Source organism: Balaenoptera ricei, chromosome X (genome assembly GCF_028023285.1).
Source record: "Balaenoptera ricei isolate mBalRic1 chromosome X, mBalRic1.hap2, whole genome shotgun sequence".
NCBI lineage: Eukaryota > Metazoa > Chordata > Mammalia > Artiodactyla > Balaenopteridae > Balaenoptera > Balaenoptera ricei.
This window is the reverse complement of record NC_082660.1, coordinates 56735107-56758593: the sequence shown is the minus strand read 5'-3', so window position 1 is coordinate 56758593 and position 23487 is coordinate 56735107. Positions and strand designations below refer to the sequence as shown.

General features: G+C 40.3%; 1 protein-coding gene across 2 annotated transcripts in view; it reads left to right on the top strand.

The window, feature by feature from the left end:
• Positions 1-4216: 4216 nt before the first annotated feature.
• The window catches only part of LOC132357269 (zinc finger C4H2 domain-containing protein), a 35199-nt gene continuing 15928 nt past the window's right edge, over positions 4217-23487 (top strand). The window contains exon 1 of one of the 2 annotated variants that reach the window (XM_059910584.1): positions 4217-4370. In XM_059910584.1, the coding sequence (XP_059766567.1) occupies positions 4318-4370 (53 nt within the window). In that variant the 5' untranslated portion in view covers positions 4217-4317. The remainder of the gene's footprint in view (positions 4371-23487) is intronic. The other variant, XM_059910585.1, reaches the window with a different exon arrangement.

Here is a 23487-nt window from a genome sequence, read left to right as displayed (position 1 = left end):
TCTCAAGATTGCTTTGGTTATTCAGGGTCTTTTGTGTTTCCATGTAAATTGTAAATTTTCTTGTTCTAGTTCTGTGAAAAATGCCATTGGTAATTTGATAGGGATTGCATTTAGTCTGTAGATTGCTTTGGGTAGTATAGTCATTTTCACAACATTGATTCTTCCAATCCAAGAACATGGTATATCTCTCCAACTGCTGGTATCATCTTTAATTTCTTTCATCAGTGTCTTATAATTTTCTGCATACAGGTCTTTTGTCTCCTTAGGTAGGTTTATTCCTAGGTATTTTATTCTTTTTGTTGTGATGGTAAATGAGATTGTTTCCTTAATTTTTCTTTCAGATCTTTCATTGTTATTGTATAGGAACTCAAGAGATTTCTGTGTATTAATTTTGTGTCCTGCAACTTTACTAAATTCATTGATTAGCTCTAGTAGTTTCCTGGTGGCACCTTAGGATTTTCTATATATAGTATCATATCATCTGCAAACAGTGACAGTTTTACGTCTTCTATTCCAATTTAGATTCCTTTTATTTCTTTTTCTTCTCTGATTGCCATGGCTAGGACTTCCAAAAGTATCTTGAGTAATAGTGGCAAGAGTGGACATCCTTGTCTTGTTCCTGATCTTAGAGGAAATGGTTTCAGTTTTTCACCATTGAGAATGACGTTTTCTGTGGGTTTGTCAAATATGGCCTTTATTATGTTGAGGTAGGTTTCCTCTATGTCCATTCTCTGGAGAGTTTTTATCATAAATGGGTGTTGAATTTTTTTGAAAGCTTTTTCTGCATCTATTGAGATTTTCATATGGCTTTTATCCTTCAGTTTCTTAATATGGTGTGTCACATTGATTGATTTACGTATATTGAAGAATCCTTGCATCCATGAGATAAATCCCACTTGATCATGGTGTATTATGCTTTTAATGTGTTGTTGGATTCTGTTTACTAGTATGCTGTTGAAGATTTTTGTGTCTATGTTTATCACTGATATTGGCCTGTAATTTTCTTTTTTTGTGTGACATCTTTGTCTGGTTTTGGTGTCAGGGTGATGGTGGCCTTATAAAATGAGCTTGGGCGTGTTCCTCCCTCTGCAATTTTTTTTTTTGTCATCACTTTTTGAAACGCAATTCAGATTGAAAGCTGTTGTTGTATCTCTGCCTCCTGTCTTAGTTCAGTTCATTATTGAAACAGAGGGAAAGATGTATGAATTCAAACATTCTGGCCTCCACTCTTAAAATCTTGATCTGTTCCCTGGAAGTATCAAGTTAAGAAGAAACTGGCTCACTTTCCCTTTGCTAACTCCTTACATTTTAATGGTATTCATCCCAACATATCCTGCCTCCTTACCTGTTTCTTAGTAATAAGGAGAATATTGATCCTGATAGGACTGAGGTATTTTATTCCCACCACCCACCTCAAATCAATGAACTTTTTCTAATAAAATAACACATTATAACTCAGTGCTAGCACAACTCCAAAATATTCTCTCATCTGTTACAGCTTTCTGATCAATCGAGATTCATTGAACACCTCTTACTATATGGCTACCAGCTTGGCTTGAAGATACTGTTTGAAGTACTGCTTCAGGAGCAAGAGCAGAAGGTATGGTTTCTTTCTATTCCCCTCTCTTTACCTGTAACATTTACCTTCCTCTCACTGCTAGGCTGATTTCTTACAACTCAGCAAGGTGCAGGTGAGACACCTGTTGTTAAAGATGTCAAGAAGCCAAGACAAATCCATGAAAGCTACAAGGCTTATGGACCCTTTTCTTAATTGGATACTTTAACCGTTACAAATAGCACAAAACTTATTCCAAGTTCCAGATGCTTCCAGGGCTCCTTCACCTAGATTAACTGTCATCTCCCTTTAATGTCCTTGGATTGGGAGCATGGAACACACTTGGCCCTCTGCAGGCTCCCTTTATTGGGTGTAATATCTGGCTCAAGTAACAGAGGAGTTTGGATTCCATTGGGGTTGCAGCAGCTTGATACAGGTAGTGTGGGGCTATGGGAAGAGCACAAGTCCCTGAGTCAAGGGTTCTATTTCTGCATCAGACAGGCTGGGTTACCTTGGATAAGTCCATTGCCTCTCTTGGCCTGGTTCATCATCTGTGAAATAGGGTTTTGGTGAGGCTTGAAAGACATTTGCCAAATTACTTTGAAAATCATATTATAAATCTATTAACACATTTAATTGAAACAGATACAAAGCTATCTCTAGACCCTTACCAGACGTGTGAACACAGCATGAGGTAAAGATTCTAAGAGGAAGTGGATGGCAGAAGAAGAGAAATTAGTTTTAAAACCTCAGAGCCATTCCTAAATTTTTCCCTCCACATCCCCATGCACACCTTCCATTTCTCTTCAAACAAGAGTTAACTTATAAAGTGATATTTTGACATAAATATATACATTTCAGATGCCATTTTACTTTTGTTCTTCATATTTTTTCATAGATATTCGCAAGTCCCTTGGTCCAATCTGAGCCCAGGCTCTAGCTTTGTAACTTACTTTGTGGCCTTGGCCAAGCCAGTTTTCCAGAGTCAGTTTTCTTCCCTGTAGAAACAGATAAATCTACTTATCCCCTTCACAGAGATTGAGAGAATGAAATGAGGGACTGTACATACAGCTCTCAGCACAGTAGCTGATACATGCCAGGCACTTACATGGATTGTTCCCTTCCCCCTCCTCTTATAGAACAGGGCTGCAGCAAATTCTTGGCTCTGGACTCTAAGGTAGGGTAGCTCAGACCCACAGTCTTTCTGACCAACCAACTCAATAGTATTCAAATGCCTGCTAGTGACACTACAAGACAAGGATCTTCAAGACCACAAGGAAACTGTTAGGCTGGACACCATGGAGAAATTCCTGGTTGTGAAAGTTATTATGTCTGGGATCCAAAGAAGAGAAGGGTTTCAGTTCCTTCCCTAGAAAACTCTTAAAATCAGTGTGGATATCCAGAATGTCATGAGACTCATGTTCTACTATTGTCCCACTCCCCAAAATATCAAGCCCTATATTTAGCAATATCTGGGAACGATCTCACTGAGTACTTACAATGGGCCTTTGAGGTGGGGCTAAGTAGGTCCGTTTTTCAGATTAGGAAACTGAGGCCTAGAAAAAGAAAGGGCAAGATCAATCAGAGAGAGCTCCAGCTTACTTTTAGTTGGGAGTGAGTCAAAGTCCTCCACGTGTCCAAAACCCAGCTCTCTGGACCTCTCCATTCTCTCTGAGCAATTACCTCTTCTTACATGCTCTCATCTCCTCCCAGTCATTCTCCACTTTGCCTCTAGAGTCACCTCCCTAAGACATCCTTCCAACCTTATCACTCCCATGCTTTGAAACATAAAATAACTTGGCATTATTTAGCACACTTAATAAATGTGTATTGGATGAATGTGTGCCTATACTATTAAATCCAAACTCTATTTTGGATTAAGTTAAAGGTCTTTCACAATCTGGTTCCAGCCTAGCTTTTCTAGGTACATCTCCCATTTCTCTTTCCCACCTCCCCACTCCATATATGAACCTTATGTTCCAGACACCTTGGCCCACTTGTCCTTTCCTTTCTATATGTGTTGTGCCCTGTCCTGGAAAGTCAGTCCTCCCCAGTGGACTGGAAAATTCTCAGTTATATTTTGAGACCTATTTACATCTTCTCTGCTCAGATTACACTTTATCCATTTCTGTATTATGACAGCACAATGCACTGTAATTAATGGGTTACTTTTCATTCTCTCCTGCTCCTTAAAGGCAAGGACTTGCTTTTATTTATCTTTGTTTCACCCAGTGCCTCCCCCAGTACCTCCTTCGTTGACTGGCAAAGTTTGAACTCGGTAACTAGAATGGATGGAGGGCTGGAAGGAACGTGGTCAACCCCTCCCCATCCTTCAGCCTTAGCAGCTGCTCCCTCCTCCCTTCCACCTCTTCTCCACCCCATCTGAATGCCAAAGCCACGAGTTCCCAGACAGCTGCCAGAACACTCAGCCTCTCACTCTCACGGGCCAAACGAATATCACTATTCCCTTGTACTCCTCACAACCTTTGACACAATTATCTGTGACAAATTGACTTAAAGTGCAGCTGCAGGAAGAGAAACAGGAATGTCTCGCTTGGCCTTTTGGGAGTTGTAGTCCTGCAGGCCTCCGGGCTGCCTGGCTGGTCCTGGAGCTGCGGACTACAGCTCCCAGGCCTTCTCCATGTCCCTACCGCACAGGCTCAGAGCCCCATGCCGGGAGGAGGTGGTTACATTGTGTCTATTGTATCCCTGGGCTTGTGTGTTTGTACCTTTCTCAGGACGTGAAAGTGAGAGTGAAAAGCATGGCAGATGAACAAGAAATCATGTGCAAATTGGAAAGCATTAAAGAGATCAGGTAAGTGGAACTTTGCAGCGCCCTCCCAGTCCCCTCCGAAGCTACCCAAATCCCTCACTGCGGGAGAGGGCTGCTAGCTACGGAAAGTGTCTATTGTTGGGCTACTTGCGGAGGGGGACTGAAAAGGATCCCATTCACCACGGAATTCAAGGATGGGAATGAGGCAGGGGAGAATCGGAACTGAGACTAGCAGAGAGAGAGAGAGGCAGACAGAGAAACAGACCGACCGAGAGGGATCTTTTGCCAGATGTGTCTGAGAAAGCCAGATGCAGACACACGGTGTAAGTGTGTTTGTGTTGGGGGGGGCGGGGGTGGGTGGGTGTTGGTCCCAAGACAGCTTTATGCTTCTTGTGTGGGAGTTGGGGGAATGGCATTCTTGGACCCATTATTTTTCAAAGTGTTTGTAGGCTCCAAGGTGTATTTGGCTCCTTGCTCTTTAGGTGTCTAGATTTTTTTTTTTCAGTCTTCTGTTCAACTTCAGGACCTCGAGCTCGGGCGAGCCTTTTGAGAGCAGAGTCTAACACATCGGGGCTGGTGGCGGCTGCCCGGGGCTGCAGACTGGGGATGCGGAGGAATCCCTGCAGGCCAGGACAGGGAGGACAGAGAACACTCGCTCTTATGTATTTTTTTGCTGTCACTCACCACTTTCTTCCTCTCCTACCCGGTGCTTGGGAAGGGGGCTGGGAGTGATGGAGACTGGGGAGGCAGTTGCCGCCTGCAACAGTTGATCTCAGGCCCCAGAGGTGATGGGCTAATGGGCGGGACGCAAAGTGCGTGTTGCCTGCATCCCCTACCCCTTTTCTCCAGGAGTGGCATTGGCTAGGCGATGATACTGTCCTTGCTCAGAGCACAATAACGCCAGTTGAATGGACTGCCTGGGCCAATACCAGGCCTTCCTTCACTCGCTCTTCTCTGCCAGGACACCCTGCCCCCCACCGACCCGCCTCTGCCTCGGCTTTCACCCTCCTTCTGAGGGTGCCCTGGGTTGGGCCGTTCCCTTTAGTATTTTCCAGGAACCTGAAGAAAAATGGGGGAGGATATCAAGTCCCTTTAAGAAATAAGACTTTGACCAAGAGATTTAACTCTTGGAGTGAATGCCTTTGGTGAGACTCACACATGATGGTGGTGGTGGGGAAGCACCTTGGCTTTTTTGTCCTTTGCAGGGGTTATATTTCTACTTCTGCTGGAGAGTAAAAGGAAGGAACTATTATTTATTGAGCCCCTGGTGTGCCAAGCCGCTTGACCTACTATTGCGCATTCGGCAATCCTGAGAACTTCCTACACTTCCTTTACAACTGGGAAAATGGAGGCTCAGAAAATTTAAGTAATTTTTCCAGAGCCAAACAGTTTGAAAATGCCAGATTTTGACAAGAACCCAGTCAATTTGTGTGCAGAGGCTCTGGTCTTCCCATTCTATCCCTTCGGGTCCCAGGAAAGGGTAGACAGGGTGTATATTGCAATTTATTTTCTGCAAAAGAATCAGGATATAGGGAGTGGGACATCTTGGTGCAGGAAAAAGTCAGCTGTCATAATAACAGTGCAGCTAATAAGAAACTTATGCCTGCAAGTGAAGAGCCTAGACTTATTTTTACCAGACTTTAAAGGAATCCCTACCCAACCCCAAGGGAAGGAACAGTTGGGAACAAGGAAAAGTGACCCTTTCTAGTACAGACCAAATGGGGGGCCATGACTTTGACCCTCACCAGTGGTAAACCTGGCATTCCTACCACTACTAGCTGGGATGGGATCCTAAGAGGCCTAAGAGAGGCCAGAACTCTCACCCTCAACCAGCAATAACAAAGAGCCTCTCCCCAACCTGGATGTCAATCAGAGACCCAGTGGAGAACCTGGACTTATACTGCCCCCCTTCCCTGCAAAAGTAGCACATCAGAGGAGGCCTGCAAAGACAAAAGTGTTAAGAGAGATCCAGAGTGTCCAAATTTAATTGAAAAAAATCACTTACCATACCAAGATTATCAGTTTCAGTGGCAAGAGGAAGTAAACAGATGCCAGGGTTGAGAGAGCACAGAGGTTGGAATTATCTGACAAGGATTTTAAAGCAGCCATCATAAAAATGCTTCAGGGAGCAACCACAACACACTTGCAACAAATGATACAATAGAAAATCTCAGCATTTAAATAGAAAGTCTCAAAAAGAAATATAAAACACAAAGAAGAACCAAATGGAAGTTTGAAAACTGGAAAAAAATATCTAAAAACTCAATGGATGGGATCAACAGCAAGATGGAGAAGACAGAGGAAAGAATCAGACAACTTAAACATAAAACAATAGAAATAACCCAGTGTAAACAACAGAGGGAAATTAAATGTAAAAAGAAAAAAAAAGAAAGAAAAGAAAAGAAGGAATTGAGCAGAGTCAGAGCCTCCAGACTTGTGAGACTATAACAAAAGATCTAACAGTCATGTCAACAGAATTTCAGAAAGAGAGGAGAAATAAGGCAGGACCGGAAGTACCTGAAGAAGTAGTGGCTTAAAACTTCCCAAACTGAGCAAAGGGCATAAACTTCCAGATCCAAGTAGCTAGGCAAACACCATGAAAAAAGACCCAAAGAAATTCATACCAAGACACATCAGAGTCAACCTTCTGAAAACAGAAGCAGAGAAAAGATGTAGGAAACAGCCAAAGAGGAACAACATCTTACCTGTACCTTCAGGGAAAAAAAAATAGAAAGTCAGCAGATTCCTCATCAGAAACTGACGAGGCCCTAGCAGGAAGTAGCACTACATTTTTCAACTGCTGAAGGAAAAGAATCATCAACCCAGAATCCTATGTGCAGTGGTAATATCCTTCAGGAATAAAGGGATAATCAAGACATTCTCAGATGAAAGGAAACAGGGAATTTATCAGTAGGAGGTCTACCCTATAAGAATGAAAAAAGTAAGTCTTAAAACAGAAAAAAAAACAATAAAAGGAGGAACCTTGGAAGAAAGAGCACAGTAGGCAAAAACATGGGTACATACAACAGAATTTCTTTTCCTCTTGAGTTGTATGAATCCTGTTTGATGATTGGATCAAAATTTATTACACTGTCTCATGTGGTTCTGAATGTATATAGAGGAAATAGTTAAGACATTTATATTATAAACAGGGAGTATAAAAGAATGTAAAAGGGAGGTAAATTTCCATCTTACTTATCCATTTATCTGTTGATGGACACTAAGGATTCTTCCATATCTTGGCTATTGTAAATTATGCTGCTATGAACACTGGGGTTCATGTAACTTTTTGAATTAGTGTTTTCATTTTCTTTGGATTATATACACAGGAGTAGAATTACTGGATCATATGGTAGTTCTATTTTTAGTTTTTTGAGGAGATAAATTCTGTATGTTGTCATTTATATGTGGAATCTAAAAAATAAAACAAATGAATGAACATAGCAAAATACAGAAACAGACTCACAGATATAGAGAACAAACTAGTGGTTACCAGCAGGGAGAGGAAAGTGGGTGAGGGGCAAGATAAGGGGTAGGGGATTAAGAGAAACAAAATACTATATATAAAATAAATAAGATGCAAGGATTATAAAACACAGGGAAATAGTGCCAATATTTTATAATAACTTCAAATGGAGTATAATCTATAAAAATATTGAATCGCTATGCTGTACATTTGAACCTAATATAATATTGCATATCAACTATGCTTTAGTTTAAAAAAATTATAGATACATCAAAATGAAATTTGAAAAAAATGTTCAAGTCACCCACAGGAAGGCAGGGCAAAGAAAAGAGAAAAACTAATCAGAGAGAAAAAACAGGTAACAAAAAATAAAATGACACACTTAGCCTTAACATATCAATAATTATGTTGAATATAAATGGTCTAAATACACCAATGAAATGACAGTCGATTTAAAAACATGACTGAACTATATGAGAAAGGGTCAATCCACGAAGAAGACATAATTCTAGATGTGTATGCACCAAAAGTGATTTAAATTAGCCTTCTTTTGATAATTTTACAGTAATATGCAAAGGTTATATCACTTGGTTTAAGAACTGAAAATAGGGAAAGTATTACAAATACAACTCGATTTTCACATGTGGACCAGTAAAACATGTATGAGAGGTGGAGAGAAGGAAGGGGTAGAAGGAACTGGAGAAAGGAACTAACATTGGTTGAACACCTACTGATTTCAAAGCTCTTAGCTCATTTAATATTCAACTCTTGCTAATGGAAATCTGTGGTAGGAATTATTATCCGCATTTTACAGAAAAGGATACTAAGGCTCAGGGAGGTTAGGTAACCTATCTATGGTCACACAGCTAGGAAAGGAAGAGAGAATGTATCCTCCTATTCACATGGCATATGCATTTCAACAAATGCTGATAATCTAATTAACCATTATTCACAGTTCTTCAACTGCTCTAATCCTAAATCCCTAAAGGTATAAACAAAGCAGCCTATTTCTGTTAAAAAAATAATTTTACTTCTGCACTGAAGTAGCAGTGATGAGGATAATTTCGCCCCAAAACCTGATTAAGTCAAGCTAAGAGTCAGACACACCCCCAGGCACAGGCACAGAAATATACACATTCATAGTCACACATATTCATGTACATACACACTGATGGCAGAATTTGAAGTGGAAAATGTCTCAGGAATGGATTCTCCCACCACAAACCATTCCCCACTTCTGACTCTGACCACATGCTCACAGCCCTGTCTTTCCTCCTAACCCCAACCACACTCCAACACTATGCTGCAGACCTTGGGCCCCAAGTCCCACACTGGTCTATTTTGCCCATCAATTTCTTGGGCTTTCAAGTGGTGATGAAGGAGCATGTGGATATGTGGAAAGGGGAAGGAAAGAATGGAACAAAAGAGGAGAGATGGAAAAGAGGGAAGGAAAGGAGAAGAAGCCATGAGGCAAAGAAAGTGAGTGTAGCCACTGCTAGAGCAACCAGAGCCCTTCACCAGCTCCCCAAATGCATACTAATATTTCCTTAACATGCACATGCCATTCATACACACACATTGCACTCATCCATGCCCCAGTGCACACATATCCATACACAATAAACTTTACTCACTTAAGAAAGGAAAAACTCATTTTGGAAGTAAATATTGTATCATTAAGTAGATCCTCTTAAGTCTTTTTCTTAAGTCTTCTCTTTTTCTCTCTCTACACATTCTCCTGAGTTACCTCTTATACTCCTACAGCTTCAAATATTATCTTCATTTCTCCAGTCTCTACCCCCTAACTTCCTTCCAAGCTTCAGCCTGATATATCCCACAGTCTACTGGGCTTGTCTGCCTGGTTGTTCCACAGACACAGCTGAAGTCAATCAACTCTTAAGACTTTGTCTCTTCCTGCCCCAATCCAGCTCCTCCCACTAAACCACTTGTTTAATGCCATCATTCTCTGCACAGTTACCTCAGATTGAAACTTGGATATTGATGCTGATTACCCTTGCTTTTTTATAACTCACCTTTGATCAGTTAGCAAGTCCCACCTTCAACATCTGGCTCATATTCATGCACCACTTTCAACCTCCACACTCACTGTCCTGTTTTAGGCCTTCATCATGACCAACCTGGATAATTATAATATTGTATCGCTTTCTACCTATAGAATTGCTTTCCTATTTTCAGTCTGCCCCCTATTTTTAATTCCATCCACACTGCTATGAGAACTACCTTCCTAAAGCACTGGAGTTACTATGTTATTCCTCAAACACATTCACTGACTTCCCATTGCCTGTAGCAGTATTTTTCAAAACACAGATCGTGAACCATTAGTAGGTCATGAAATGAATTAGCTGCTAGTAGGATTTGTAAAAAAAATTTATACAAAATAAGATAGAAAATATCAGCATACATTGCATAAGAAATGGTAGGTATTCTCTGTGGGAACTTTTGTTTCAGTTTTCTATCTGTGTTTGTGTATATTGGGTCACAATATAAGATTCATTTCTCATTGTAAGTCATTTCCTACTGTATGTCCATAGACATTTGCCAATAATTGTTGCCATGGCATTCATGCCCCTCTCCCCCACAAGTCTGTCCCAGACCTACCTTTCCAATCTTATCTACTACCTCTCATTTTCATTCACCTTATTCTTTATCCACACAGAAGTTCCTCACTGTTTTATATATTTCCATTCTTCCAGGCCTTTGCTAATGTGGGTCCTTCATTCTTTTTTTTTTAATTGGGGTATAGTTGCTTTACAATGTTGTGTCAGTTTCTGCTGTACAGCAAAGTGAATCAGCTATAAATATACATATATCTCCTCTTTTTTGGGTTTCCTTCCCATTTAGGTCACCACAGAGCATTGAGTAGAGTTCCCTGTGCTATACAATAGTTCTCATTAGTTATCTATTTTATACATATTAGTGTATATGTCAATCCCAATCTCCCAATTCATCCCACGTCCTCTTTCCCCCCTTGGTGTTCATACATTTGTTCTCTACGTCTGTGTCTCTACTGCTTCCTTGCAAACAGGTTCATCGGTACCATTTTTGTAGATTCCACATATATGCATTAATGTACGATATTTGTTTTTCTCTTTCTGACTTATTGGGTTAGCCAAAAAGTTCATTCAGGTTTTTCTGTAAGATGTTATGGAAAAACCCAAACGAGCTTTTTGGCCAAAACAATACTTCACTCTGTATGACAGTCTCTAGGTCCATCCACATCTCTACAAATGACCCCATTTCATTCCTTTTTATGTCTGAGTAATATTCCATTGTATATATGTGCCACATTTTCTTTATCCATTCATCTATCAATGGACATTTAGGTTGCTTCCATGACCTGGCTATTGTAAATAGTGTTGCAATGAACATTGGGGTGCATGTGTCTTTTTGAATTATGATTTTCTCAGGGTATAAGCCCAGTAGTGGGATTGCTGTGTCATATGGTAATTCTATTTTTAGTTTTTTAAGGAACCTCCATACTGTTCTCCATAGTGGCTGTATCAATTTACATTCCCACCAACAGTGCAAGAGGGTTCCCTTTTCTCCACACCCTCTCCAGCATTTATTGTTTCTAGATTTTTTGATGATGGCCATTCTGACTGGCATGAGGTGATACCTCACTGTAGTTTTGATTTGCATTTCTCTAATAATTAGTGATGTTGAGCATCTTTTCATGTGCCTCTTGGCCATCTGTATGTATTCTTTGGAGAAATGCCTATTTAGGTCTTCCACCCATTTTTTGATTGGGTTGTTTGTTTTTCTGGTACTGAGCTACATGAGCTGTTTGTATTTTTGGGAGATTAATCCCTTGTCCATTGCTTCATTTGCAAATATTTTCTCCCATTCTGAAGGTTGTCTTTTCGTTATGTTTATGGTTTCCTTTGCTGTGCAAAGGCTTTTAAGTTTCATTAGGTCCCATTTTTTAATGTTTGTTTTTATTTTCATTACTCTAGGAGGTGGGCAAAAAAGATCTTGCTGTGATTTATGTCAGAGAGTGTTCTTCCTATGTTTTCCTCTAAGGGTTTTATACTGTCGGGTCTTATATTTAGGTCTTTAATCCATTTTGAGTTTATTTATGTGTATGGTGTTAGGGAGTGTTCTAATTTCATTCTTTTACATGTAGCTGGCAGATCCCTCATTCTTAATGTCCTTCCCTTATTCCAAGCCTGTAAATCCTACTTATTCTTCAAGGAAGACCCAGAGCAAATACCACCTCTTGTTCAAAACCTCAAATTCCCTAGTCCAAATGAATCACTTACCCCTTTGGGCTCCCACAGGGAGATTTATTATAGCACTGAAGTTATTCTGCCTTATGGTAAAGTTTTGAACTGACATGAGTCTGCCTGCCTTCCTTCCTTCCTTCCTTCCTTCCTTCCTTCCTTCCTTCCCTCTGTCATTGTTGTAGCAGCTTCAGCAGGCTCCACTATCACCTCGCTTGAAAACTAAGTCAGTTTTGGCCCCAATGCTCACTCAACAACAAGTCACAGAACAGCTGGCAACTCTGGGACTTAGGGATGGGCAAGTCAAGCCAATTCTGGCTACAGGAGAGAGAATGCAAGAGAGTTGACATTTGATGCTAAGCTATAAGAAAGTCTTCAAGGTGAATTGTTCAAAGAAAACTTCTTTTCCAACAGTAGCTGCTTTTCCAGATGCACAAATAAATATTAAATGGAAGAACACTTGGTACTTAGGCAGTGTTCTCATCAGAGTAGAGTAAGCAGGAAAAGCCGGCTCCTTTTTTTTTCATTCAGTTACATTTACCAAGCACCTGTTCTGGGCCATACACAGGGCTGGGAAATTCTCAGAGTCTAAGATGAATTAGATCTGTTCTCAAGGATCTTAGAATCAAGGTGAATAGCTCTGATCTCTCCCCTGAGTTCTGTACTCACATATCCAACTTTCCACTTAACCAACCCCACTGGATATATCACTGGCATCTTAAACAGACCCCAACAGAACTCTCAACTTTACCCACATCCCCACCCCCAGTCTCCTTTCCTAGTCTCCCCCATCAGTAGTAAATGCCACCCCCATCCCCAAATCTGGAATCATTCTTCATTCTTCCCTCTATGACTCCATGTATCCAAAACACTAGCACAGTGGTTGTCAAACTTGGGCGTGCATTAGGCTCCACCTGGCAGGCGGTTGAAACCTAGATTGCTGGGTCCCATCTCCAGAGTCTCTTATTCGGAAGGCCTGAGACTTTGCATTTCTAACAAGTTCCCAGGCAATGCTGTTGCTGCCGGTCCAGGGAACACACTTGGAAAAACCACTGCATTAGTAAGACCTGGCGGATTATGCCTATATAATATATTCTGGATCGGTCCACTTCCCACCATTCCCTTAGCTCATCAACAAATCTGGGCAGTTTTCCATCCATCTCTGCTAGCCAGTGTCTTCACTTGGTCTGCCCATCCTCAGGTCCTACAGGTCCCAGCTTTCCTACTCTGCTTGTTGAGTGAGTGTTGGGGCTAAGTCACCCCTTAAGCTGGGTGACAGATGAGCCTGCCAAGTTTGTCCCAGGAATAGATGATCCATTGCCCTAGAACTTCTCCTGCTCTCTACCCTTCCTTCTCCACATTAGTCAGCAAAGAGCCATTGGAAAGAAGTTAGCCAGCTGAATATTTTTGTCTTGGCCCAGGACTCTGTCTGGAGAGGCTGTGGCCTAGGGAGGTCAGGAATCTTCATTCAAGATTTAAGTAAGACTGTAGCCCCAGTGATTGTGGGAAATCCTAAGGAAGTATTCTGTGGATTTCCTGGGATTCCGTGGCCATACCAGCTGCGCCTTAGCCTCTTGGGAGGATTTCATTAGGAAATTTTCCATATAAAATCGGGTCTTTAATGACTTGGATGCTTTCCTCACTTGTAGGGCCAAACATTCCACAGATTCCATCTTATGGAGTCATCCAACAACTCTGTGCAGGACTACACTGAGTCTTACTTCTCAGGTAGATAGAATTTCCAAGCTTCCAAGAGGTTCCATGATGTGCCCTATTTCACCCTTAAAATTGGTGACTGACTGATCCAGGGCAAGATTCACCCCATTGGCTTGTTTTCCATGGCTTGAAATACATCATATATGAGGAAAGTTCCTTCGTATGGTGGAAAGGTCATCAGGTTCAGCACACTGGATTCTGCACTTCCTGGCTTTGTGATGTTGGGCAGGTCACTTTACTTCTCACAGCCTCAAATTCTTCATCTGTAAAAATGAAGCTAAACATACCTATTTATGTGGTCATGATGAAGATTAAATTAGATAGCGTATCAAGTGCCTAGGACAGTTGCTGGAACATAGTAGACACCAAAAATAGATAGATAGATAGATAGATAGATAGATAGATAGATAGATAGCTATTTTTATTAAATAAATCCTTTCTTAACTCCCAATTCCTTCCCAGTTCCTGGAACTTATACACTCTTAGTAAATCTTAACTGAATGAATTAAAGCCCCCCACCCATGATAATATCTTTCTTTCTCTGAGACTACTGAGATTACAGTCAGTACCCTGGACTTACCACTTATTTGCATTCATAATTGTCACTCCAAATGTAATTGTTGAGCCAAAGCGGTGTGATAGATGACATGGTGTTTACAGACAGAAATATGGTATAGTGTCAGTTTCTAGAAGGCTCTTATATATATAATTATCCAGATTTCAAATTGCTTCATGTGAAAGTCTGTACATGTAGAGGACCCAGAGGACCATAGCTGCATGCTCTTGGGCTAGTTCCTTTCCCATTCTGGACATTTGTTTCTTCATCTCTGAAATGAAGAGGATAGATTTTATTGGTGGCTTTGAAGTAATGTTCTGAGGAGCCCTGGGAGTTGCAGGGAGGTGTATCAAGGCCTACTCTGGTAGAGTGAGGCAGGGTTGGATTTGAGGAGAGAATAAAGACTCTGGTACCCACTTCCACTTGAGCCATAATAGTTATGATTTGACCTATTTTCTATATTGGACCACAATCAATAATTTTACTTGAAGGAAGGGGTCTTCTCTTCAGTCATCCCCAGGATCCAGCACACTGTTGGGTAAGTGGCACTTGCTTAATACATTTATTTTTGTCTGCATGATTGATAGAAAATGAAAAGAGAAGGAAGCTATTATGTGTGTGCGCATTTAAGCAGTGGCTGGCATAATGCCCACTCTGTAGATCTGTGAAAGGAACGACCTTTTATTTACCTTTAATCTTAGCCCAAACTACCCAGTTGCTGGATAGAGCATGGAAGGCTGGGCATTAGATCCTAAGCTTGAACAGCATGGTGTAGGCAATCAACCACAAGGGTACATTAACCCACTTCCCATTCCTCCCGGGTACCTCATTTGTCCAAATCCATTTAAAATCTGCTTTTTCTACACAAGCCTTTTGACGAATCACTCATTTTCCTGGGAAAACAGGAGCAGAGGGGTACAAAGAGCTTAGAATTTGTGTGTTTAGATTTAATTCTGGGTACAGTAAGAAGACAATGGAGGATATATTTTTAACAGCTTTATTGAGTTGTGATTTACATACCATAGAAACCATCCATTTTAGGTATACAGTAAGTTCCCTACACGTTGCGAACTTTCAAAGATACAAACCTGTGTTCACATGTCCAATCATGTACATTAGTTCATGTGTCTGGCGTGCATTGTTATGTGGGTGCATCTTCTACAAGTGGTTGTACTTTTGTGTACTTTACTGTACAGTACTGTATAGAGCACAGTAGTAAGTATCTTTATTTCAAGCCCAGGATGTCCAGAAGCATAAAAGCAGCAGTGATGCAGCTGATACTGCTAAGAAGCACCAAACATTGTACTGTACTACTGTACTTTTCAAGGTACGGTACTGTAAGATTAAAAATGTTTATTTTTTGTGTTTGTTTTCTATGTATTATTTGTGTGAACAGTATTATAAACCTATTACAGTACTTTACTATATAGCCAATTGTGTTAGTTGGGTACCTAGGCTAACTTTGTTGGACTTACGAACAGATTGAACTTACGAACGTGCTCTTGAAATGGAACTTTTTCATATGTAGGGGACTTACTGTACAATTCAATGACTCTTAGTAAATGTACAGAGTTGTGCAACTATCACCACAATACAATTTTAGAACATCCCCAGCATCCCCAAAAGAGCCCTTATGCCCAGTATCAGTCCATCTCTGTTGCCACACACAGGCCTAGGCAACCAGTAATATACTTTCTGTCTCTATAGATTTGCCTTTTCAGGACATTGCACATAACTTAGCACATTGTTTTTAGGCTTATACACATTGTACCATATATCAGTATTTCTTTCCTATTTATTGGCAAACAGTATTCCATTGTATGGATATACTGCATTTTGTTTATTCACTCACCACATGAACATTGGGGTTGTTTCCACCTTTTGGCTCTTATGAATGCTGCTCTGAACATTTACATATAAGTCTTTGTGTGGAAATATGTTTTCATTTCTCCTGGTTAGATTCCTAGAGTGAAATTTCTGGGTCATATGACAAGCATGTGTATAACTTTTTAAAATAATGCAAAACTGTTCTCCAAATTGGTTGTGCCAATTTCCATCCCCAGAAACAGAGTATGAAGGTTTCAATTTCTAATCCTGTTGAACATCTTCTTCATGCATTTATTTGCCACCCATCTATCTTCTTTGGTGAAGTGTCTATTCAAACCTTTTGCTCATTTTTCAGTTGGGTTATATATTTACTTATTGTGAATTTTGAGTGTTCCTTATGTATTCAGGATACAAGGCCTTCATCAGATACATGCTTTGCAAAGATGTTCTCCCAGTTTGCAACTTGTCTTTTCATTCTCTTAAGAGTGTCTTTTAAATTGCAGAAGTTTTTAATGTTGATAAAGAAGTCTTACTCATCAGTATTCTTTTTTATATGGATTGTGATTTTTGTATAACATAAGGAAAGACCTTGCCTAAGCCAAAGTCACAAAGATTTTCTTCCAGAAATTTTAGGTTTTACATGTAGGCCTATAATCCATTTTCACTTAATTTCTGTGTATGATGCAAAGTATAGGTTGACGCCTTTTTCTTGTTTGTTTGTTTTTGCATGTAGATATCCAGTTGTTTCAGGACCTTTTGGTGAAAAAGGCATTCTTTCTCCACAGCATTGCCTTTGTATCACTGTAAAAAATCAGCTTTCCATATATTTGTGGGTTTATTTTGGGACTCTCTGTTCTGCTCCATAGGTCTATTTGTGTATCTTTATGCCTATACTTCACTGTTTTGATTACTGCAGCTTTAAAATAATTCTTGAAAACAGGCAATGTAAGTTCTCCAACTTTGCTATTCTTCTTGAGAGTTGTTTTGGCTGCTCTAGGCCCTTTGCATTTCTATATGAATTTTAGGTTTCACTTATCAATTTCTACAAAAATGCCTGCTGAGATTTTGATAGGATTTCCAAGATACCACACTGCATTTAGACAGCTTTCTTTTGAATAGTGTTAGCATGGTGTATCTTCTCACTTTTACTTGTTCCCTTATATTTAAAGTGGGATTCTTATAGGCAGTCCACAGTTTGGTTTGTTTGTTTGTTTGCTTGTTTTTTCCAATCTGGCAATCTGCTTTTTAACTGAGGGTGTTTAGACCATTTATATTTAATGTGCTTGTTGATATGGTTAGGTTGAGATCTACCACCTTGTTGTTTTCCATTTATCTCATCTGTTTTTTTGTTCCCTTTCCCCTCCCTTTATGCCTTCTTTTGATTAAGTATATTTTATGGTCCCATTTGATCTGCTTTTCTGACTTATTACCTATTATTCTGTTTTTTTATTATTTTAGTAGTTGCTTTAGAGTCTATGATATACATCTTTACTTGTCACAGTTTATCTTCAAGTGATCTCATACTACTGCAGATATAGTATAAGAAACTTACAGCACTGTATTTTTATTTCTCCCTTTCTGCCCTCTGTGCTATTACATTGATGCACTTCTTGGTTTAAACTGTTGGTTATCTTTTTAATGAATTTAAATAACAAGAAAAAGTCATTATATTTTTCCATGTTCAATGCTCTGTATTCCTCTGCTATTATTTTCCTTCTGCTTGAAGAGCATACTTTAACATTTATCGTAGAGCAGGTTTGCTGGTGATATAGCATCCCAACTTTTCTGTCTCGGAAAGTCTTTATTTCACCTTTGTTTTTAAAAGTTATTTTCAATGTGTAAAGAATTCTATATTGGCAGAGGTTTTTTCTTTTTTTCTTTTTCCCAGTACTTTAAAAATAATATGCCACTGTCATCTTGATTCTATCCTACTTCGTTCCTCTTGGGCAGCATGCCTTTTTTCCTTGGGCTGCTGTTAAGATTTTCTCTTTATCATTAGTTTTGAGCAATTTCATTGTGATATGACTTGGTGTAGTTTTCTTCCTGCATCCCATGCTTGAGATTTGTTGAACATTTTGGATCAGTGCATGTATAGTTTTCATCAAATTTGAAACATTTTCAGTTATTAATTTTTCAAATATTTTTCTTTTCTCCCTCCTTCCTCATCTCCAATTACGTGTACTTTTAGCCACTTGAAGTTGTCCTACAGTTTGCTGATGCTGTTTATTTTTTTGACCATTTTTCTCTGTATATTTCATTTGGGAAATTTCTATTGGTATGTCTTCATGTTCATTAATCTTTTCTCCTTTATTGTCTAAATTGACTAATGTAGTTTTCACCTCAGACATTGTAGTTTTCATCTCTAGATATTTTATTTGGGTATTTTTCATCTCTCCCACAACTGTACTTAACGTGGCCAGTATTTCCACAAGCTTTCTGAACATATGAAATGCATTTATAATAACTATTTGTATCCTTGGCTACAAATTCTATCAACTGTGTCATTTCTAGATCAGTTTTGATTTTTATTCTCAACATTGTGGATTGCATTTTTCCTGCTTCAAATTGCACACCTGTCAAGGTATGGTTGGATTCCAGACATTTTCAAATTTACCTTGTTGACTGCAGATTTTTGCATTCCTATAAATATTCTTGAGCTTTCTTATGGCATGTCATTAAGACACTTGGAATCTGTTTTATCCTTCTGGGCCTTGCTTTTCAGCTTAGCTAAGTGGGACCATAGCAGCATTTAGTGTAGAGCTCATTTTCCTCATTAGTGATGCAGAACTTGTCTTTGTACTCTAATGCTATACAAATTGTGAATATTTTCTACCTTGATTGTTTGGAACAGTCACTATTCTCAGCCCTTTGTGGGCTCTGATCACTGTTTCCTCTAATCCTTTGAGGTGGTTCTTTCCTTGGCTTCAGGTAGTTAGTTTCCTTACACACATGTGCTGATCAATATTTCAGTGAGTACTTGAGGGGGAGCCTCTGAAAATTGTAAGCATTCTCTCTCTACACAGGTCTCCCCTCTCCAAAACTCTTTCCTGTGAACTCCAGGTTCCTTGGCTTCTCCAGACTCATAGCTCCATTTCCTCAATTGAGGGAGATGGCCAGGCTCTGTCTGAGTTCCCCGTCCCTGTCTTGCAGTCTAGAATATTTCTCTAGGCAGTAGGATGGGGCAATCTTCAGGCTCATCTAAGCTTTTCCATCTCTCAGAGATCACTGACCTTACTTGCCTGAAGTCCAATGATTTGAGCACCGTTTTTTTCATATGTTTTGTCTTGGCGTTTTTGTTTGTTTTGCTTTTAGTTATTTTGCACAGGTGGGTAAATCTGGTCCCCGTTACTCTATTTTGACTAGAGTGGAAGTGAAGGTTATTCCCCAAATTTGGTTTTAAAGGACCAGATTTCACCATTTAATACACACATATTTTATATTTTAAAAATCTAAAGTCAGGATGTGTCTTAAATACAATTCTACCTTACAACTGCCATTGGCCAAGAGGGAATTGTGTTATTGTTCATGCATGAGCACATGCGAACTTGGCCATGGCTGTTCATATTATCATCCCTTCAGTTGAATTATGTGCATGATTATCACTGTATGTGTTGACTTTAATTGCCACTTAAAGTATCTTCAAAAATATTTCATCATGGTTTTCCCTTGAAATAAAAGGTTATTGTGTATGAGAAATGACTCAGACTAGAAAAGTCTGATTAAAATAGTGTCTTAAATCAGTCTACCAGAGCTCTTTCAACAACTATTAAATGAACATTTAAATTAAAAGAAAACATTTTGTCATAATATAATAGGTAGCATTTTTCTCTTAGTAGTCCATAAGATAATGTGTACCCTATGTCCAATGGCATTTTAGATTCAAATAAATACAGTAGCCAGTTAACTGGGATGTTTATTGGTAAAGCTAATCCAACTTGGTTCCAAATTAACAGTGGTTAAAACAAGACAGAAGTTCACTTCTCTCTCACATTATCAGTCTGGGAACAAGCGGCCTGTGGTTTGTGTGGTTATTCCGTGTTGGGGACTCAGGCTCTTTTTATATTGTTGCTTCACCATGTGCAGGGTGTAGCCTTCATCTACAGGGTTGAAGATGGCTTGATGTTGTGTATACATGTTAGGCAGTGGGAAGAGGGCAAAGGAGAAGTGAATGGCACACTCCTTCCCTTTAGGGTCACAGCTTAGACGTTGCACACATCACATGTGTTTTCATCCCACTGGCCAGAACATTGTCACGTGGCCACAAACAACTGCAAAGGAGAGAGGGAAATACAGCCCTTAGTCCAGGTGTCACATGCCCAGATGAAAATCAGGGGTTCTATTATTATGGAGGGGGAGGAGAATGAATTTGGGGGGGGGGACAAGGAGCATCTGATCTGTGTTCTGTGTGACCCTAGGGTTTTCAAATTGTTGGAGCTGCCTATAGAAGGAATGGTTTGTCTAGAGAAATAGTGAGAGCTCTGTGACTAAGTTGTTCAAGGAAGGCCTAATTGAACACTTGGAAGTGATATTATAGAAAGCACTTAAGCAGTGGTTGGCAAAGGGATGATAGATGCCTTCGAAGGTCCCTCCCAGCCTGGAGAGTCACATGTGCTCAGGTCCTACCCACATTGGTCTGTGAGTACCACTTGCTGTATGTGAATCACTTGGCTGCTGTCTGTGCCAAGGGTTTGGCTTCACTGAAAATGCCCAAATACATACAGAGACCTTCAGATAAAATTCTATTTAACCCCCAGAGATCAGGGATGGGTCATGGGGGTGGGCAGAGCAACAATAACTAGGCAAAGCTCTTAATCAGATCTTGATGGTGGTAAGATAGAGCTGCTAGGTGAGTCAGGCAGAGGTTGTTTAAGAGAGAAATGAGACCAGCTCAGGGTGCATTCTGTTACAGGTCTCCAGTTGGGGCATCCCCTAAGCTTCCCCATTGCTCCTCCTTTCTGAGTACAAGCACAGAGAACAGGTGCCCTCATGCACTACTGGTGGGAGTGTGAACTGGTGTAGCCATCCTGAACAGCAAACTGGCACTTCTTACTTGAAATAAGAATACATGTTACCTGTGCGCCAGATTTCCCACTCCTGGGATATAGCCACCTAAATTTACTCAGACAGACACAAGAATATTCATCAAAGTATTGTTTGTGGAGGGGGGAGATAGAAGCAAAGTGAGAGTTTATCCTTGGAAGTGTGGACAGGTAAAATGTGGTGGATGACCACACTTAGAAGCAAGGAATCCTGGATCTTAACATCAGAGTGCCATATGAAAACTATATGTTATCATTAGTCTATACCGTGTGTGTGCGTGCGTGCGTGTGTGTGTGTGTGTGTGTGTGCATGCACGCGTGCGCCCAGGCGCGCGCGCCCAGGCACGCGCATGTTAGTCAGCTTAGTCTGCCACAAAGCAATAACACATTCTGGGTGGCTTAAATAACAGACATTTATTTTCTCACAGTTCTGGAGGCTGGAGATTCATGATATAGATACCAGAAATTTTGATTTCTGGTAAGGGCTCTCTTCCTGTCCTGTAGATGGCTGCTTCCTCCCTGTGTCCTCATTTGGCCATTCCTCTGGTCTTGTGTGGAGACAGAAAGAGCTCATGCGTCCCTTCCTCTACTTATAAGGACGTCAATACAACCAGATTAAGGCTCTACTGTGATGACCTCATTTAACCTTACACCTCCCTAAAATTCTCTCTCCAAATATTTTGGAGATTAACCTTATACCTCCCTAAAAGTTCCCTCAAAGTACTTGGAAGTACTTTGGGGGTTAGGGCTTGAACATATGTATATTAGGGGACTCAATGCATTCCATAACATTCCTCCCTATGCCTCCCACCAAATGCATGTCTTTCTCACATGCAAAATTCATTCATCCCTTCCCAACAGCCCCAAATGTCTTAATGCACTCCAGAACCTATGCCCAGTCAAAAGTCTCATCTAAATATCACCTAATTTAGGTTTGGATGAGACTTGAGGTATGATTCATCCAAAGGGCAAAATTCCTCTCCAGCTGTGAAACCAGACAAATGATCTGCTTCCCAAGTATAATAGTAGGACAAGCATAGGATAGACATTCCCTTTTGAAAAGGGAGAAATCAGAAAGAAGAGAGGGATGATAGAGCCCAAGAAAGTGCAAAACGTAGCAAGGCAAGTTTCATTAGATTTTTCAGGCTGGAGAATAATCTTTGGCTGGATGCTTTGGGCAGTATCACCCCCTCCCTCACAGCCCTTTGCTGTTGCCCTTCTCCTGAGGCACTAGTCAGAGGCAGCCTGGCCCACTGAAACTGAGGAGGCAACAGCCTTGCCCCCAGAGCCGGTTAGGTCTAGACCCAATGGTGGGAATGGCAGCCCTGATGATCCCTTAATCACCTTTGGTGTCATTCTTTCCTTTACTTGAAGGATGAAGCATGTTTGCAGCTAAGTAACTCTATTGTCCTGCCTTGTAGATTCCAAAAACTTTCCTTTATTTCATCCTCTCTCTGCTCCCCTTGGTCCATGCTGGCAGTGACTGTGCTTGTATAATCCCATCTCTGTTCCTGACTTCTGCTGAGATACCTAATTAAAATCATGTGTAATCTCCTCAAGGAGTGGTTTTCTAGCCACATCCTTGGTGTTCTCTCCGGAAGATGCTTTATATTTTTTGCAATATGGATAGAAAGAGAATTTTTCCAATCTTCAAGTTCTGGTTCATCTTGCTTAATGATTCTTTTGATTTCTCTCTCTCCTCTTGCATTTTACTATAAGCAGCTGAGCTTCACATTCAACACTTTGCTTAAAAATCTCCTCAGCTACATATCTAATTTCATTGCTCACAGGCTCTACCTTCCACAGAACACTAGAACAAAATTCAGCCAAATTCTTTGCCACTTTATAATAAGGATCACCTTTTCTCCAGGTTCTAATGACATGTTCCTCTTTTCTCTTTGAGACCTCACTGGAAGCATCGTTAATGTCCATGTTTCTACCAACAGTCACTTCAATGCAATATAGGCTTTTTCTAGCATGCGCCTGAAAACTCTCCCAGCCTCTACTCCTCATCTAGTTCCAAATCCACTTCCACATTTTTAGGTTTTTATTAAAGTAGTACCCCACTTCATGGTACCAAAATCTGTGTTAATCTGCTCAGTCTTCCACAACAAAATACCACAGACTGGGTGGCTTAAACAACAGACATTTATTTTCTCACAGTTCTGGAGGCTAGAAGTCCATGGTCAAAGTGCAAGAAAATTTACTTTCTTGTGAGGGCTCTCTTCCTGGCTTATAGTCAGCTGCCTTCTTGCTATGTCTTCACATGGCCTTTCCTCTGTACCTGTAGAGACAGAGAGAAGGCAACCACTGG